This window comes from Porites lutea, chromosome 3 (genome assembly GCF_958299795.1).
Source record: "Porites lutea chromosome 3, jaPorLute2.1, whole genome shotgun sequence".
NCBI lineage: Eukaryota > Metazoa > Cnidaria > Anthozoa > Scleractinia > Poritidae > Porites > Porites lutea.
In genome coordinates this window covers 16,152,755-16,172,408 of record NC_133203.1, presented here as the reverse complement: position 1 = coordinate 16,172,408, position 19,654 = coordinate 16,152,755, and the positions used below count along the sequence as shown (strand labels likewise).

The 19,654-nt window shown below is 38.7% G+C and overlaps 1 protein-coding gene and 2 pseudogenes across 1 annotated transcript; all 3 read left to right on the top strand.

Annotated features, from left to right (window-relative positions):
* Positions 1 to 2,280: 2,280 nt before the first annotated feature.
* On the top strand, positions 2,281 to 5,599 carry LOC140931651 (uncharacterized; annotated as a pseudogene).
* Positions 5,600 to 5,619: 20 nt separating this feature from the next.
* LOC140931650 (uncharacterized) lies at positions 5,620 to 10,421 on the top strand (annotated as a pseudogene).
* A 2,117-nt stretch (positions 10,422 to 12,538) lies between these two features.
* On the top strand, positions 12,539 to 14,644 carry LOC140931649 (zinc finger protein 862-like). The gene has a single exon (XM_073381437.1). The coding sequence runs from the start codon at positions 12,539 to 12,541 to the stop codon at positions 14,642 to 14,644; it is 2,106 nt and encodes a 701-aa protein (XP_073237538.1).
* Positions 14,645 to 19,654: the final 5,010 nt, after the last annotated feature.

Genomic DNA, 19,654 nt, shown 5'->3' with positions numbered 1-19,654 from the left:
ACCCTTCATGACACAATGTTTTCCACTGATGCTGTTAAAAACAGCAGCCACTGATGCTGTTAAAAACAGCAGCACACTCTACAAGCTAAACACGTTCTGCACATGACATGTAAAGTGTATCTGAAAAAAAGACATTGAGTTGATGTTACTGTAGAGTTGCAGAAGTTGCGCGATTGAAATATTCTACGAAATACATGTACGCTACTTCATTCACAGACATTTACCATGACTTGGTTTGTACTTTGCTTTCGCAAAATTGACACAAAACTTGATTTCTCCGCTACAAGTATTCTTCATCTCAGTTTATCGACAGCTGGGCGTTTTGGGGGGTATTTGCTATCCATTTTCAACTATAAAGTGAACTGTTTACTATCTGAATCTATTAAATTCCACAGGCCTTCATCGATGGCCATGAAATTAAGGCAAATCAACATGGCTGCATGCACAGGCAGCCCAGACAGATCACACATGCAGACAAGAACAGGTCTGCTACGAAGCCTGGTGGATTTGCAGCAACAATAATAGAGATGGAAAGGGCATAAGAAAATTACCTAGAAACCAATTTTAAGGTGATTGACACATGGGACTAAGACTTTATGGGTGCTGGAATGTATTCAACATTATTAGGATTTGTATGGAAAAAATTGCTGGACTGCATGCCATGTGGTCTGGCACTTTTTTCCACTGCTACACATACACAGTATTTTCTCAGTTGTTCAAACCACCATAAAATCACACTATTAAGAGTTTAGAACCTAAAAATTGTTGGATCTACTACTTGTTTTATGCTCTTTTAATCTCTGGTATTCTTAGGGTTATTCACCATACTTTTTGACATGAGATTACCTGGCGACGAGCTGCAAAGGGCCTATCCGTCAAACAGGAAAAGCGTTGATTTCAGTTAATCACCATTGTAAAACTGATGCATCTTTCAATCCTGTCAACCAGAGCATGTGTTCAGCTCTTTATTTTTAGTGTTTGTTACATTTCCTTTTCTCTGTCGTGATTTATAGTCAAGCAGCTACGGGTTCTTGCCAGCACCCCAGGAACTGTCATATTATTGGAATTCTTTATTGTACGGCCTACCATCCTATCTTATGCGAAAGCTTCAACATGTTCAAAATTCTGCCGCTCACCTTGTCAACCAGTGTCCAAGATTTTGCCATATTACTCCAGTCCTGAGGGATCTTCACTGGCTCCCTGTCTCCTCTCGTATTGAATTTAAAATTATGTTAATTACTTACAAAGTACCACATGATCGAGCTCCAATCTATATACAGGAGGAACTCCTTCAATTGTATACACACAGCTGCAATCTTAGATCCTCTAACAGAAATTTATTAGTTAAACCCTGTTTTAATCTCAATTTGTATGGTAAACAAGCTTTTTCTGTTGCTGCTCTGGAACTTTGGAATAACTTACCTGAGGATATTAAATCTGCAAACTCAATTATTATTTTAAACGCAAACTTAAAACATTTCTTTTTATGGGAGCTTATGAATCGTGATGTTTCTTTAAATTTTTTATTTATTTATTTTTTTAATCGATTGTGTACACTTATCTACTTTGTAGTTAGCGTCTAGTTTTCAATGTCAATTTCTTGTGATTATTTTTACTTTTTAGCTTTGTCTAATTTTTGTAAACAGCACCTTTGAATCTTGTAGAAAAGGCGCTATATAAATGGATTATTATTATTATTATATTAGCAATTATTCTTTTATTCGTGTTTAATTTGTCCTTGGATTTTCTTCTGATCAAGGGCAATTTCAAGAAAGTCCAATGTTCACACACACAATGTTTCTTTATGTTGCACAAGGGTTAAAATTAATGGCCAGTTATAGTAGTGTGACTGCAGCTAATCCCATATCCAAGAACAATGGGTGGAATAACTAATACTAATAACAAGCTGAACCACCAAAATGTTAGCCTAAGTACCCTCTAAGCAAACAGAAAACTAAAGTATTCGTCCAAATCATGATAAAACCTGGGCCCTGGCTTATTTTTTTGGAAAATTCAAATGCACAAGATTAAGGAGAATGGTTTGCAGCTAGTAGTGACAAATTGGAATGCACGACTGACATTCCTTGGATTAAGTTGCAAAATATTAATGGGGCGGTCTCCATAGAAAAAAGTATAGTTTAATAAAGTTGACTTGCGTTAGGTCGTTGTGGAAATTGGTAAATGAATGAAGAGTGTAGATTATCACTCGGAGGTGGTGAGAAACCTTCAGAGGAACTTGATAAACAATGTATTGAATTTCTTTTGGTTGTCATTTCAGATATGGCTTCAGCGTTTCCGCCATCAGCCAAATGGTCCTGAACAGCAGCTGAAGCCCCTTCAGTCAGGAAACAAGGCTAAGAAGTTAGCATTCCGTGGGAGGAAATCTGTCCAAGCGTCATAAGTGAATCGTTGGATACAGTTAGTAAGGCCAACAACACTACACATTTGAAGAAGCTTCAATACGTTCAGAACACTGCCACCAGAATTGTTACTCAGAGTCGTTAATTTGATGACATTACACCTGTCTTATTTGACCTTCACTCACTTCTGGTTAGTTATCGTATTGTTTTTAAAATTCTTTTGCTAGTTTTCAAATCACTTAACAACCTTTCCCCTCGCTATCTGGTGGACAGACCGAGTTATCAATCGCATTCCAGGGTCTTGCGGTCCGCATCTACACAGCTGTTAGACCAACACTGATCAATCACGAAAACTTATGGGGACAAGGCTTTTTCAGTGTGTGCTCCTAAACTGTGAAAAATATTCACTACCATTAGATTTGCATAAGTCACCATCTTTAACTGTTTTTAAGAAAGAATTGAAGACATATCTTTTTAGGCAATTTTTAGAGAGAGGGTCATTGTTTTTGTAAACTTTATGATTTTAAGACCTGTAATATAATGATTGTAAATAGATTTTTAATGACTTTTCATGCTCGTGATATGTAAATTATTTCATTTTCCCATTTTTTACATTGTAAAGCGCTATGAACTCAGGATATGAGCGCTATATAAATAAGGTTATTATTATTATTATTATTACGAGAAGAGACATTTCGCTAGCCAGTGTCTTGCCAACTGTGGCATGCTTGATGGGGCCCTCAACAGTCAAGGTTGACTGTAGAATACGTGCAGAAACTATAAACCTCTACATGATCTGCTTGTGTGACCCCGGGGCAGGGAAGTCCCCTGCCTTTCAACACGGCTGTGCACAGCCAATAAGGTTTCACTTCAGGCAAAAGAGGATAACCCTTTATTTGTCGATGAATTTACGGAAGCTGGGCTATTCCGGCAGCTTAAATCAATGCCTGGCCATAAAGCCATCGTTGGCAAGGAGGAAGCATCCCAGTTTTTTGATCAGCTGCTTGGTGCTTCCAGGGAAAAGAGCTGCATAGCCATGGAGCGTATGATCCAGTTATACGACGGAAGTACATGGGTTTATACACAAGGAGACAAGTCAGCACATCAAGTTATTGACAGTCCAGGGGTATCAGTGAGTGGCTACAGCCAACCCAACCGCTTCTTTCCAATTTATGTTAAACTAAAGGAAAGGCAGGATCGTGCAGTGGGTAGGATTCTTATGTACCAGCCTTTGCCACATCGTCTCGCAGGACGTGAAACGAGATTTTATAACCAAACTGAATAATTCTGAAGTGAAAGATCTCAGGTAACTTTTTGGTTGTGGCAAGTTAGCTAATTCAGGACTTCTCTTAATCTCAAATTTCCTTAAGGAGCCTGCCCTAACCTGTAACCCCCTTCCTCCACCCACTTTCATACACAACCTTGGCTTTGGATAAAACAAATCTCTTTCCAGAAAGAAGTTTAATTTGTTAATACATAACATTAATATAGTTAGCTTTTGTAATTTTAGGTTTTTTGTTGTTGTTGACTGCAGACATGAAAGACAAACTCACCCTGCTCAGAATGAAACCCTTACTGCAGACACATGTGATGAGGGTCCTACTCAAGACGATCTCTACAATTATCACAGAAGGATATTTGCTTTGGGCTCATACTTACGGAATTTAATGATGCTATTAAAGAGAGGGATGGTGATCGGCTATTTGACCTTTATAAGCTGGCGGCCACAAAAAATTCACCTATGTAGTCTTGTTTTACATTGTGAAAGTAGTTGCTCTTTTGTCAAAGTCTGAAGCGTGCCAACTAAAATTGAACTGTTATTTAAAAAGTGTGGTAGCATATAAGAAGAAATATATGAGACTTTAAGTGTCCCTATATTTTCTATAGTTTAAAACTTTTCCGACATTTCTCTATCTTGTTTGTAAATGTCCTATAATCCCTATAATGCCGTTTGAAAATAAAAATATGCTGATTTTCATGAACTTCTGTTGGTGGAATGCAACAAAGACAGTGAATTTTTTGGACCATCGAAGACCGAACTGGTAATAACTTTATTATTAGTGCATGTAAATACTTAATCTTCATCCAGATATTCTCCAGACTTTAGAGGAAGTATCCGCAGCTTTGTGTGCTTTAGGCATTCAGATTAGGAGAGCTACATTTTTAGTGCCCCTAACCCTTCGATTTGTTTCTTTTGGTAGATTTCCATATCTTTCAAGAACTCATTTTCGAAAAAAAATTTCAGAAATATTGAATCCTTTTTTTTTTACGAGCCCTAAAAGTGAAGGCAGTCTTGTCGATATTTTCACCTATCGTTCGCATTAGTCCCCCACTCGGCCAAATGTGTCCAAATATGGAGCGTGACGTTGTATGTTGTGTGGACTGATCCAGGATGGTTCGATGTGTTTGAAATAAAAAGCCCACCTTGTAGGGGGTTTAATAGAGGATTCATGGTAAGCAGCCTTTTTTCATCAAAATAAGATAGATGAAGAACACGCATCTTACACAGGCAAATGGTTTAAAATTCGAAAGGCTGCTGCGTAATATATATAAAGTAAGCTAGTCCTTGATTTTGTATGATGATAAGCAAGGATTACATGTTGCACTCCCTTTGATGAAAAGCATTAATTATTGATACTATTATTTTTATCACTATAACTATTTTAATATCAATATGTGAAACAGCATGGTTTCTTGTTTTTCCTTTGAAAGAGGACGCCAAGGATGATAAGAACAGCCAACTTCCAAAGTGCACAATTAGTAACCACAATATATACCAATGTGACCTTGAAACCCTGTTGCATGCTGAGAAGATTAATCATAATGTACGGCTTAATGCTCCTTCGAAAAATATCGACCAACAAACATTCTTTCTGTTTTGAAGTATTTGCCGAAGAACATTACGTATTAGAGTTAACTCTAATTACCTTGACGCTTGATTATATTTTAACCTAAAGAGCAGTGCGCCCCTGAATTGGGTAAAAGTTTCTTAAACACATTATCACTTTTTTATCAGGTTATCAATGCATACTTGGAACTTCAGCTGATGCACAAAGGAAACAAGGTAAAATATTTATAAGGTCACTTGTTAAAAAGAGAAGTGCATTGTTAAAGGATAGCAAAACATTAGCAGTTGTTTTTAGGAAAGGAACATTTACTTAATATTGTCCATCTGTTCTTTTCTTATTTAGAATTTCCACTTTTTCAATGCTCATTGCTTCTCAAAACTGTCTGCTTAAGGTTATGGAAAGATTGCAAGATGGACAAGAAAAGTAAGTTAGAAAAGGTAGCTGCAAATGATTCTGTAATAATAACGGTGGGAACACAGTCATGAAGCTGCTATTATGAGACCAAAGATTGAGTGTGCTCTAATGTGGAGAGTGTGTTCTTTGTCCCTGGCATTAACAGATTATACCCATGTACTAATTTTTTTTATGAAAACAAAACAGATTGACATTTTTTTCATTGAAGAAATTGTTTGTACCTATCCATTTATACAGCGAAGAACACTGGTGCCTGGCTGTAAGTAAACTGACATTAATTTTAGAATTGGAGTAAAATAACTTGAGGAAGTCTTTTTTTTTTCACATAATAAATAATTCTAGTCATCATGAAGTGCTTTGTGCACCATGTAAAATCCAGTGATTTATAACAGATAAAAATACGCTCTTGAAATAGGTTGTGGACTTCAAGATTAAACAAATCACTTATTTTGACTCCCTGAAGATCACGAAGATGCACCTTGGAGGAAGAGTGGACTCCTCACCTTGCAGTAGGAAATTGCTAGCAAAAATGTGTTGTCTTAATTTATTTTAGCACAAAAATGTTCTGCATTTTTAAAATTGCGCATACCTGTACCATGTACATAACACATGACAGCGCCTCCATAAGTAGGCAAGCAATACTAATGAAATGTTCTGCTTATCTCCCATTTTATATTCAGTCTGTGACAGAACATACCTTAAGGAGGAGATGCAAAACAAGCAGAAAAAGAAATTCAATGAGAATGATTGGACATTGGTTATAGCAGAGGTCAGTTGGTGTTCTTTTTGGACGCTCTTGGCTGTAAGGCAAAACTACAACACTGTTTCAACTTGTTTTGTTCATCACATTTATACATCTATGTTGATTATTTCACTGCAGGAAATCCCAAAACAGAATAACGGAATTGATTGTGGTGTATTTATTTGCCAGGTACTAATCTAATGTAAACGTGAGGTGTTCATAACTAAGCGCCATCTGGTGCAGACTGTCTCCTAGCTGCAAATCATCTAATAATAATATTATATTGTCTATGCACTCTATCACCATTACTGGCATTCAATATTCAAAGTGTCATATATTTTTTGGATATTTTTCACGTAGTATGCTGCACATCTCATCTACCATGAGCAAGTAAATTTTCCTTTTACACAGGTAAATTTATGAAACATGTAAATAGTCCAACAATATTCATTGAGTTACACATACATCATTTAATACTTGATCAAATTTCAATGATTGCACCATGACCATTTTTGACCTAACATTACTACGATTGTCTGTTGCCTTTTGCTTTAACCAGTAAAATGATTTACGGTGTCAAACAACTTCACTCACTAAAAAAAGACATGATTGTTGCAAAATAATGCCCCAGAATCAAAGTTGCCTCTGGATTTATTCCACAGGCTGATATACCAAGCTTGGGCCAAGAAATTGCACAGGAGTTAATTTCCAATTCTTTAGTGTAAGCCAATACTATGATGGTATAACTATATGACAGCTACTAATTAGCTGTAACAGTACTTTAGATGACATTGTTAAAAAAATAATAATAGCAGGGTACAAAGAAAATCATTCTTACAGCTTGCCCATGGCAAGCTGAAGCTAGCATCTACTTGCCCAGACGTCATTTCAACTAGCCCCCAAAACTTCTTGACTAGCACAATTGATTTCACAGTTCTTGTGTTATTCGAATTCCTTTAAAACATCACTTGCCCGTCAGGCAGGGCAAGTTAAAAACAGAATTCACAAGCCTGATAACAAAATCCACTAGCCCCGGGCTATAAGACACTACTTTCTTTGCAAGCTGAACAGTAATATTTAGTAGCGTATATTGCCATTGCATTGCCATTTTTGGGGGGCACTATTCATCACTAATATAATTGAATATAAATAAAAAATAAATGATTAATTATTTCTAATTTTTTCTTATATGATTTGTACAGTGGAAAAACGTGTGCAAATCACTTTCCAATGCAGACAATGGTGACTGCAAGTCTGCTTACAAATATGGAAAATAGCCATACAAAATTACTGAACAATAATTGTTCTCTCTGTTTAATACTGTCAGAATAGCACAACGCAAACATCTGAATACCTATATGTAACATTACAGGCTATAGGAAATTGCAATGTGTTATTTCAGACAGTGTGATCACCTTGGAAAATTAATAGTTAAAATTTAATACTTCAAACCTCACCCATAATATGATGGGATTTTGTAAATACAAACAGATTCCAATACTGTAAGTGTGTTCACTATGTTGGAGCTTGGGTCAGAAACAAATTGAGTTTATGCTGAGTGAATCCTTCCCTTGCATGAAATCAAAGGAAAGAAGGATGAAACTGGTTGTTCCATTATTCGGTTCACCAGGGTTCCTGTAAAAAGAAAAATGTTTTATACCTTTGCATGTAGTTACACGTATAATTAAATAATAATTCAGACTGTGAGGCCCGTGTAGAACTTTTAATAACTGTGGATTCATAATATTCTTTGCAACAGGCAAACAAGCTACCAATATCCAAACAGGACCACCTGTCATGCGTTTCAGTCCAACAAAAACCTCAGAAATGTTTAGTACCATCCAATCCAGATGTCCATTCATCAAAGACTTCTAAATTGCACTCCACATCTGAAGATAGTGATGAATTTGAGATCATACTCATGGATGAACCTGTGGCATCATCCCTCTGTACTGTTGAAGATGCAGATGTTACATGCATGAGTGATGACGAAGAAGAACAGCAGCCCAGCTATGAGTCTGCCGAAGAGTGAGATTTTACACCCAGTGACATGCAAAGTAAGGATGGGGATACAAGTAATGATTTTCATGAGAAGGATGAAAAAACCGAAACTGATGAACAAATTGTCAGAAAATTTCTTCCACCATATTACAGCTACCGTATAACTCATTTCAAGTCTCTCTCCACACATTCGTTCCTCGGGGCTTCACCAAGTTAATGCGCAAAATGAGTCTGAGATGAGAGCTTGGGTGGCTCAGTTGGGGGAGCACCAAAAAACAACTTGGGGAGTGACAAGAGGACAAAATGGAAAGGGAAAGCGGATAACAATAACAATAACATTTATTATTTGTATTGCGCTTTTTCTATAAAATATTCAAAAGCGCATCACAATAGTAGTAAATAACTAAATTTTAAAAATCTTTATATCAAAAATCATAAAAATAGGTCAATTAAATGAGTAAACGATAATTACAAAAATAGATATAGATATACTAACATAACTGAAATGATTCCTTAAATAAAAATGTCTTAATTAAAGTCTTAAAAGATTCTAAGTTTGTTGCTGCGTGCGCAGACCTTGGCAGCTTATTCCATATGAAAGGAGCAGCTACGTGGAAAGCTCTGTCTCCCATTGTTTTCTTGGTTTTCGCACTTGGTCTTTCCAACAAACGACCATTGTCGTTGCGCCTCAAATTGTAGGACGAAGGCTGTTGAGTACTAATTAAATATGTAGTCTCTGTTTTCATTGTCAACACCATACAAGAAGTCACTCGAAAGGAAAGAAACCACTAGCAAATGAAGGAAACCAACAGGACCAAGGGATAAGAATACCATTTGCCCTAGTATACTACGGACAAAGCTTGCTGAAACACAGCACTTGTCACCTACAAACCTGTATTACACCAACCCTTGCCAAGTGTTCCTTTCCCATACCTACAACCACCCGATCACAAGTGCAGCACCACTGAGCCACAGAGATATCGCAGAAACAACCAAGATAAAACTTTACCAGTACTTTTCAAATGGTGATTCTCCTGCCGCAGCTATCCACAAGCTCAGACATCATCTAAAAGACAAGAGGAAGCATGGATATGAGGTGGCACTGTCAGATCGCTGTTACAATCCAAGAAAAAGGGATGTTTACAGGCTTCACAAGAAATGGTTGCAAAATAATATTCGTCCAGAAAGTCGTGATGGCATGTTGAAGGAGTTAGAGAATTGAGGAGTAAAACAGTGAGAACAAAGACAGAGGTGGAAAGGCAGCTCTGCAAAGATATGAGGCTGGAATGGGCAGAGGCAAGACCAGTGGTACACCCTTGGCCCTTGCCATTTGTACACCAATAATTGCAAGGGTACATTCCATGGTGCAGTAATCTGCAGAGACAGTGTTCTGCGATTCGACAGCGGGTTTAGATCGGTACAAGAACTCCCTCTTCTTGTTAAGTACAAGCACTCCAGCTGGAGGAGTGCCTCTTGGTTGCGTTGTAACTTCAGTGAAAGTGAATTCACAGTAACCGCTGCCTTAAAAAACCGAAGGAAGTGTTACCTTCAAATGCTTTCTATAGACGAGGTGATCTTGGAGTTAAAGTAATATTAACTGTCAACAGTCCCCCTGAACGAAATACCCTCCATATTATCTGGCCAGAGGCCACACTTTTGCTCTGCGCTTTTCGTTTTCTTCAGAGCAGGTGGACTTACCTGTGGGATACCAAAAACAAAATTGCCAAAAATGACAGGGCATTGATTATTGGGCTGATGAAAGAGATGGTATTTGCTGAAAATACTGAAAACCTTCAAGATGCTTATGACAATTTTGTTGCCAGTAAAATAGTATCTAAATACCCACACCTTCTCAAATACTTTGAAGGATTTTGGTCCAGAAAATCAGAATGGGCACTGGCGTTAAGGAAGCATCTCATGCTGCGTGGTAACAACACCAAAAACATAAGCGAGGCCGCGATTAGAATCTTGAAAGAGATCATTTTCCAGCGAGTCCAAGCCTTAAACCTTGTTCAAATATTTGATTTTATTTATTTATCGAACAAAGGCTGCTAGCTACTGCCCATCCCCGACTAGACAGCTATATAGCTCTCCAGTTCAAAGGCATGGGAATAAGCAATCTGCCACCAGCGTTTATAACCCCTGTTGAACCCAAAAAAGGTGTCTATGCAGTGAAGAGCACCTCAAAGAAAAAATGTCTTATATTGTTGACATAAGCCTAGGTGTTCGTGAATGTCCAACAGGCATACAAGGAAAGCTGTGCAAACACCAAGCTGCTACCATAAAGAAATACCAATTACATGCAAGAAATATGGTCCCTTTAACATCAACAACTGGGAGACAGTATTATGCAGTGTTAGCACTGGGGGAATGCAACACTCAGCCAATATCATTCTATGTAAGTCTCCATCAAAAAGGCACTGAGGATGAGGCAGGCAAGAATGGTATTGTCTGTGATGAAAAGGGCTTTTGCTCAGACAGATATCAAATTGAACATGACGGCTCAGGAAATTCATCCTCTACTGATCCAACTATGGCCCTAGAAAATGATCTTATTGATTGCACAGACATTGACAGTCTTGAAAATAGTATCAAGGATGTGTTCAATGACATAATTTTGAAATTGAAGAGTAAGGATGAAAATTTCATCCAGGTTGTAAGCAAATTTATGCAAAGATACAACAAACTTAGAGAAGGAAGTGAAACTTGCACTACAATCCCTCGAATTGCATCAGCAATACACACATTTGCCACCAGACACCTGAACAGCTACAAGACAACCACTAAAAAGAGGCTTGGGAAAAGAATTAAGGTGCAATTCACTGCAGCCGGGAGAAGAAGACCAGGAATACCAAGGGAGTGAAGAAAACACAGCCAGGCAGGCCTAGAAAGACTTCAAAAGGAAGATTGATGAAGCAGAGGGTGGTGACAGTGATGGTTTTGATCGGTTTAGGGCCAAGTCGCACTAGACGGCAATTTCAGATTTGTTCTGGACAAATCCGACTTGAAATCGGCTAGTGACAAAAAATTTGTCCGGAAGGCTACAGTCACCCTTAAGAACACAATCCATGAACAAAACACAACACCATGCTGTGAGCACCTTGTGATTTCTGCCCACAGTTGAACTAAAAGCTTATCCTCTTCTTAACTCCATCTGTCCTGAGCCTTCTTGTTCTCGGCTGACGAAGATGCATGGCGCTAAGAAGATGGCGTTGATGCCGGCATTGAGCTATCTTCCCTCAACTGGAGAGATTCTGGCAACGAGTCAATACTCATGGTCGAAGGAGATGGGCTGGGATTTCCTCGATCATTAAACATGTAAGGGCCTGGCAAGGGATAGATCCATCGTGGTGGATATTGTGGACATTCGTAAGGAAAAAATTGGTCGCCCACGCCGGGATTCATATTGTTGCGAAATGAGAACATTATTAATTTTACAACAAAGTTTATAACATAGAGACTGCTACATATCACCTGTCAAATCATAACCGAATTAAAACACCCTCGCTATTGTTTTCCAAAATTTGTCTCAATTTGGCCTGCTCCAGAGGTAGTCAACGGCATCTTTGAACATCGTCCGTCCGCGACCAAATTTTGTCCTTTGGTGAACAAACCGGTCGCACTTGGTTTTTCATTGTGATCACAGATTTTTGACATAAACAGTTTTGTCCTCTAGTGTGACTTGACCCTTAGGTTTCATGTCAGAAAAGTTAAAAAAAAGCCTGACCTCTCAAGTAACATTGCCAAAAATCAGCAAAATTCGGGAAAGTGGTGATACAAAGATAATTAGTGTCATTAGTGCATGTCCAATCTGCTTCAAGCCAGGCAGTTTCATCAACTTTTGTTTGCAATTACAGTGCTCGACCTTAGTGGTAGTCCACTAGTCCTGGACTTGTGCAAAATGCTTCTGGACTAGTAGAAACTTAGAACCACTAGTCACAGGACCAGTAACTACTTTGAAGTTTGTAATGTTTTAAAAAATAATACAAGGTGAAAACAAAATATACGTCTTGTAAACGCTGTTTCGATGCGTTCCTCCCAATGTTCCGATCGCAAAAAATGATAGTCCAATGCGAGGACTGAGGCGAGAAGACTAAACAAGGCTGAGGTTGGGACTGGGCACTAAGGAACTCCCAGCCTACCATCTTTACTCGACTGCCCATGTTATTATCATGAAGAGATTAGAGACGTATTTTTCTAGTTCTAACAGCAGCGATTATCCAAACAAACGCCAGAAAGAAGGTAGTGGTGACACAGAAAAGACATTGGAGACAAAAGAGAGCAACATCAATAAAACGACCAAGAAATCTTCATATGGTCAAGAGGACCGAACCATTAAAGTCAGGCATTTCCACCCTAAATGGAAAAACATTTTTCCTTGGGTTATTTACAATGATGGCAAAATGTTTTGTATAACCTGCCTTGATTTTCCAGAGAAATCAAGTGATGCATCCAATATTATAAGCGGCTGCAGTAATTTCAGAATGGAATCTTTGAGAAGTCATGCGAAGTCAACAGGACACATTCGGGCAGAAGAGGCTATTCGTGTCAAAGCAAACCCTAGAAATGCACCTCTACCAAGAGCTCTTCTTCTCGTGTCAGATGAGGTGAGACTAAAAATTGAAAAGCTATTTGACATTGCCTATATGATCGCTAAACTTGAACCTCCTTTTACTACTTTTCCAAGTCTGTGTGCCCTAGAAAAAAAACATGGAGTTTGTTTAGGAAACACATACCAAACCGACAAATCCTGCAAAAACTTTGTAGTTGCTATTACTGATGAGCTAAAATGCAATATTTCTGAAACAGTTAATTCAGCACGTTTTATTGGAGTCATGGCAGATGGTGCGACAGATGTGGGGACAAGAGAGGTAGAAGATGTGTATGTGAGATTTTTGGAGAATGGAGTGCCTGTGAGTAAATTTGCAGGACTTAAGGAATGTCATAATGCGAAGGCAACTGGTATTACAGAAGCTATCAAAGAAGTCTTGAAGGAAATAGATGACAACTGGAAGCAAAAACTTGTTTGTCTGGGATCTGATGGGGCAAGTGTCATGATTGGAAAGAATAACAGTGTCTATGTCCATCTGAAGACAGATGTTCCCAGTCTAATAAGTATTCACTGTATTGCACATAAGCTGGAATTAAGATTTCAAGACACAATCAAAGATGTAAAACTTTTCCAAGATGCAAAGGAGATGTTACAGAGTATTTGGAAATACTATAAGTATTCCTGCAAGGTTGTAAGTGAAATCAAAGAGCTGGCAGACATGATGGGTGAAAGGGCATACAAAGCTGTGAAAGCTGATGGTTCCAGGTGGATTCCTCATTTAGAGAGAGCCCTAAACGTCTTATTGACTAAGAACTATAACTTAGTGGTTACTCACTTTCAGCATGCCAGTCAAGCAGAGGGCAGCAGTGCTAAGATGCGGGGCACAGCTACAAATTGTGGAAAGAAGTTAACAAGATACCTGTTTGTGAAATTCCTTCACCTTCTCCTTGAAATTGGGCAGCAAGTTAGCAAGGTCTCTCTTGTGTTTCAAAGAGAAGAGGGTACCATTGCACTAGTTCAAGATAAGATAAATGCACTCAAAGCTAGTCTGGAAGCCCTAAAGACAAGGCCAGGAGAACACCTGACATCATTTGAAGGATCAGTTGATGCTGATAACGGATTCAATGACATAGTTTTGTCAAAGAAAGACACTGATGATGCCTCTTTCCTAACTACAAGAGATACACTAACTGATCTTGCAAAGCAGAACATCAGCAGCAGATTTAGTAATTTCAATGATAATTCTGTTCTGAAGGCAGCAGCTTCCATAACAAAACCATTACTTTCGCCCAAGGATAGAGCAGCCTTACTTGTGTATGGAGAAGATCACTTAGATTCTTTGATCAATCACTTTGACCATCTAATAACTGGGCCTACTGTTGCTTTTAATGAGCTCACTTGCAAAGATGAATGGTTGGAGCTCAAGCTTCATTACCACCGAGGTGGATTAAGACTTTCTGCTACGGAATTCTGGCAGGAACTGTTTACAAACCCTCATTATTCACCAAGATTTCCCAATCTTCTGGTTCTCATTGAGTTGTGTCTTGTAATGCCAAATCAAACAGCATGCTGTGAAAGGGGTAACTCTTGTCTACACAGGATCATGACAGACTTTAGATCATCCCTTGATGTTTCCACTGTGGATGCCTTAATGTTCATATCACTAAATGGGCCTGACCATGCTGAGTACAATGCAACTAGAGCTGTTGCAAGATGGCTTGATTAATGGCAAAGGCTAAGGAGGCCAGAAATAATGGACACTTGAAGTTGTGTTTTTGAGTGGGTAACAACTCTTTATTGAGTCATGGGTGTCAGACTCTTTACTTTAGTGACTTACAAGTATTTCATGTATGGCAATATCAATGAAAGACTTAGATCAGAAAGAGTTGACACAAAAAAAGTAACATTTTTTTCAAGTTTATGGTCAGACATTAATGTCTGACTCTTTATTAAATTGTGAGTTAGCCTGGTTAGTGTCTGTCACTCGTCTTTTACTCTCTGCCAGTGCTATTGTTAAGTTTCATGATGACATCTATGAAATTTAATTGTCAAAAGATATTCCAAATAATATTGTCATGCTGCAGTCGGGAAGGACTACCACAGATTTACTCAGGACTAGTAAATTTTCAGTTCAACTAGTCCAAGGACCAGCGATTTAAAAAGTTAAGGTCGAGCACTGAATTATCTGTTTCTTTGTTTGTTTTTTTGAGACACTTAATTACTGCCCAAACTTGATCGTGAATACACATTACTACAAATGTATGGGATGTTTTATTTATGACATGTGCTATTTCTTACCTGCACCCCTCTTTCCTGCCCCAAAGATGGCAGTAATCTGAATCTGTGGAGGTTTTGTTGCCTTTAACTAGACAATAGAAATGCAACACGGCAAAGGATACAAATTTTGTTGACAACTTTCAAGAAAAAACCATTAATTTTGCAAAAGCCAGCAACCTTAGGAAGTGAAAGAGAAGATCTAGAAATTGTATTAGTTATAGTTATCATATTACTTTAAACTATTTGTTTCTAGCTCTGACAAGACCGTGTGACTTTAATAATATTGCTTTCTCCAATTCATATATTGTGGTAGTATAAGTAGCAATGATCGTTTGAGAGCTTAAAGGAGTAAATGTTTGAAGAAAGTAAATTCTACGCATTAAGTCGCTTAATAGTATGTTGTATTTAGCAATCGTACAATTTCTTTAAACAGGATGACTCAGGTTTAGTCCTTCTTTGTGTATGAAAACAATAGGTAAACTTCAAGGAACCTAGTCCATAATTCACGTAATGTCCATTGGTCATGTAATACATTAAATTCTTGGTATAACAACTCGGACTAACCTGCAATCTTCAGTACGATCCCTTGAAATTAATGTTTTCAGCTTCAAACAGAGTTTCTGCCAGGCGCTGTTTGTCTCATCCCCAGTGCTTTCGAAAGGGACGTAAACTAACGTGGGCATAAATTTGCAAGCGATTTCTTTTTTACACCCACATTTCGAGTGAGCTAAAAGAACCCTTGAAACTTCTTTGACATAGCAAGCCAAGCCGCAAACAAGAATAGAGCAAACCTCCTTATACCAATGCGCCTTTTAGACAAATCTCAAAGTCAACTATCCCTCGAAAGAACCACTCACGGCTCCACTTGTTCACACAGCCATCTGTCATAAAATGTAGACTTTTAATATCAAAGCTTAAAATATAGACACCATCTGGAATCTCAGAGTCAAAACTGGGGCAAAAAGAGGCCAGTCTGAGCGAGTTTAAAGCCTCCAGTTTCCATACTAGTTAGACATTTTTACCGGAAGCAAAAGGCATATTCTTCTAGTAGATCCCTACAGTGGCCCACAAGTGCACGCTGACTTCCAAATGACACTCCTTATCTTTAAACACACCCCAAATTCCAATAACTTACTCCTGATTCTAAAAGTTCACTCGTAAAAAAATTCACTCCAAATTCTAAAACTCCACTCCAAATTCCAAATGACACTCCTAATTTCAAAACTCATCTCTGAATTCGAAAACAACACTTCCAATTTGAAAATACCACTCCAAATTCGGAAATTCTCTCCCAATTCTAAACTCCACTTGTAAATCGAAAACAACACGAGATAAGGGACTGGATCGAGCTTGCGGGAAATGCATCATCGATGCAGTGAACATGTTCCTGCCATCTTTGTTGGCAAGCAGAAGGCAAACAGCATGTTTTACTCAAACTGTGGACATAAGAGACAAGACACAAGCAGGTTTCGCTCAAATTGTGGGAATAATATTGTCACAAAATGTGACAAAGGTGTGTGAGTCTTATTTTTCGGTGCTTTTGTATCGACATCTCATCAGAGCAGCAAAGAGATGTAGTGTTGGTTAACATCTTAGATCATCCTGCTAGTGAGTTTGCATTTAGCGGACTTTCTGGCGTAGCTTAAGTGGCTTTTACATTCTAGTTTACAACTGGTTCAATAAGGTTTTCTTTAACTTAATTTTTTCGACATTCAGCGGCACAACAACCTGCGAGGCCACAACACAGCTTCCTTAATGGTAGTTTCGAAAACGAAGACCGAAGCAGGAAGCACCCAAATCTCGAAAATGAAGCACCCATAACTCGAAAATGAAGCACGTAAAACTCGAAAATGGGGCACCCAAAACTCGAAAACGGCGCACCCAAATGTCGAAAACAAATTACCCAAAATTCGAAAACAAAGCACCCAAATCTTGAAAACGAAGCACCCAAAATTCGAAACCTGTCTGTCCTTTAAAAACACGAGACAGTCCCTTGTCAAGTCACCAGCAGCAGGAATCAAGCACAATAACAAATGGAATGCAGTTCAAAACTATTCAAGTAGAACTACGAGGTGTTGCAAATGCATTTCCGTCACCCCAAGTATTGGCCATTTCGGAGTTGCGTAGGGCACTGGGGCTAGTATCAGATTTAAACTATCAATATGGTGCTCTAAGATTGAACAGGGATCAAGTTGTGACTCTTGAAACATGGTTAAATGTCCATACAAACGTCTGTAATTTTGTGACAGCTTCCCCCAAATAAACTCTTCTTTTTTTCGTGATTTCTGTGATATTCCTGAACATGGGCAAACAGTGATTTTCGAATTAGTTCCTTCCAAGTAGTAGATTTATGACGAATTTTACAGTTTATCAGGAAAATTGAAAAATATTTCGAAGAGTTTATATGGTTTTTCTTTTGTCGGAGGGAGGGAGCGGCTACACTTAGGCTACCCTGTCTAAGGTATGGGTCGCACTACCTTGAGGTAGAAGTCTGTCAACAGTGGACATTGCTGAGGGGGGCATAAGAGTTTGCGGTATTGGGTTATTTTTGGTGGGGTGTTCTGGTAATTTTTGTTTCAAAGTATGGTATTGCGGTTTTCAGAGTCCAAGCGGTGTGTGGAAAGTTTAAATTTTATGTCGCGGTAGACGGTGAAAAAATCATTGTGTCGCGGTGATCTTCTTTTTCATGACAAGAGGATACAAATCCTAAAAGGTCTCCCTGGCTAGCCTGCGTGACCCGCGTGTGTTCCCATAGTTGCTCAGTCGGAGATCGTATTGCCGGAACAGTGCAGACAAATCGTATGGCTTGTAATTTCAGTTCATACCAGATATGATTAACGACATTAACTTTTCTATCCAATGATATGTAAACATGTGGCATTATTTATTCTTTCATGGACCTCGTGGGAATAGTCAGCTAGGTTAACCTCCTTACCAATCTTACCACTTTCGCGCCAGTCGCAAAACAATGGTGAGCGATCCAGAGGGCCAACTAAGTGATCAGTCAGATATTCCAGCAAATAATGAGGTCAGTGAGGTTGTTATAAATTACGTAGTGTCGAAAGATAATCTATGAAGATAGTGTGGTCTAAAAATTACTACTCGTCCTTCTTGTTGTGCATGCAGGAATATAGAATGTACTAGTATTCGTGTGTGCTTACCCTACATAGCATGGCGGCCCAAGGGTTGGGGGGGAGGGGTACTTCCTGATGAGAGGCTAATGAGGATGTGCCGCTGGATGGGGTCGCACATTTTCTGCTTTTTGGGGTAAGACAGTTCTTCATATTTTCGGTTAGCAAAGGTACCAGAATGTTTGTATTGTAGATGAAAAGTAAAGTGTTCTTCATTCAATCTAAAACATGGTCAATTCATAAAAATAGAAAGTGAGGAAGTTGGGATCGCGAAAATTAAATATTTGTTCAAAAGTGACTAAGATGGGGTCTATAATTGGCCATAGAGTAGACTATAATGGGTTAGGGGCTCTGAGAGGCCAGCGGCACATACCAGGCAAAAATTAACCCAAGTACCCCCACCGGGCATGGCAGTTTTACATGCTTTTGTCGGCAGTACAACTGTGAGTGGCAAAGCAGCTCCTGCTCCAATCTCCTCGCCCACGCCTGCCTTTATTATTGCGCCCAATCAAAACCGCTACACTACGCAGGCTAGTGTGTGCTGTGTGCCCTTAGAATCCAAAGGGCAGCTGGGATCGACGTTTTGAAACCCTCAACACAGAACCGAGTTAATTGTGAATCTGAAACAACCCCATAAGAGTCAACTGTTTTCCATCCGTTTATGATCCAGGACCAGTAATATATAAAGTAATACTAGAAAATTCCTGTTGTATCATTTACGTAAACGTATACATGTAATGAACAAAGTTAAACGAGCGCGATGATCTTATGTTTATTGTACACTTGCCATCGACGCACCTAGATTTGGAAACACTGACATAAAAGTATTATTTCTATTTGAAAGGAGGATTTGAAGTATTGACAACACCAACTTTTTCTCATTTGTAACTGCGGTTTCGGTATTTGGCTAAATTTTGATCCGGTATTGCCGTATTCTCATGCTACCATGTGCGGTATTGCGGTATTCGTACCCCCTTATGCCCCCCTCATCGCTAAGTGCAAACCCCAAGTTTTCAGGTTGGAAAAAACTTTGAAAATCGGCAAAAACATTAAAACAACGTACTGCTTGTGTTGGACACGCAGATTTTGGAAAACTCAAACTAAACAATATAAGGGAGGACAGCGGTAACAGTCAGGGCTTGTCGGTGGTGAGCGTGATCAATTTGAAACACAATCAATTAGAAATAAACGTGGCCGAATGTTCAGACCTTCCCGCTTTTGTAGACGGACGAGAGAACTACTATCCTTGGCCATTTTAAACCTTTTACGTAAACATCCAAACAAACAAACATTCAATAAATTGTAGGGGCAAAGAAGGTTAGAATGCC

Excerpts from the sequence above, each read along its gene's own strand:
- LOC140931649 (XM_073381437.1), top strand. The coding sequence starts at position 12,539 with ATGAAGAGATTAGAGACGTATTTTTCTAGTTCTAACAGCAGCGATTAT.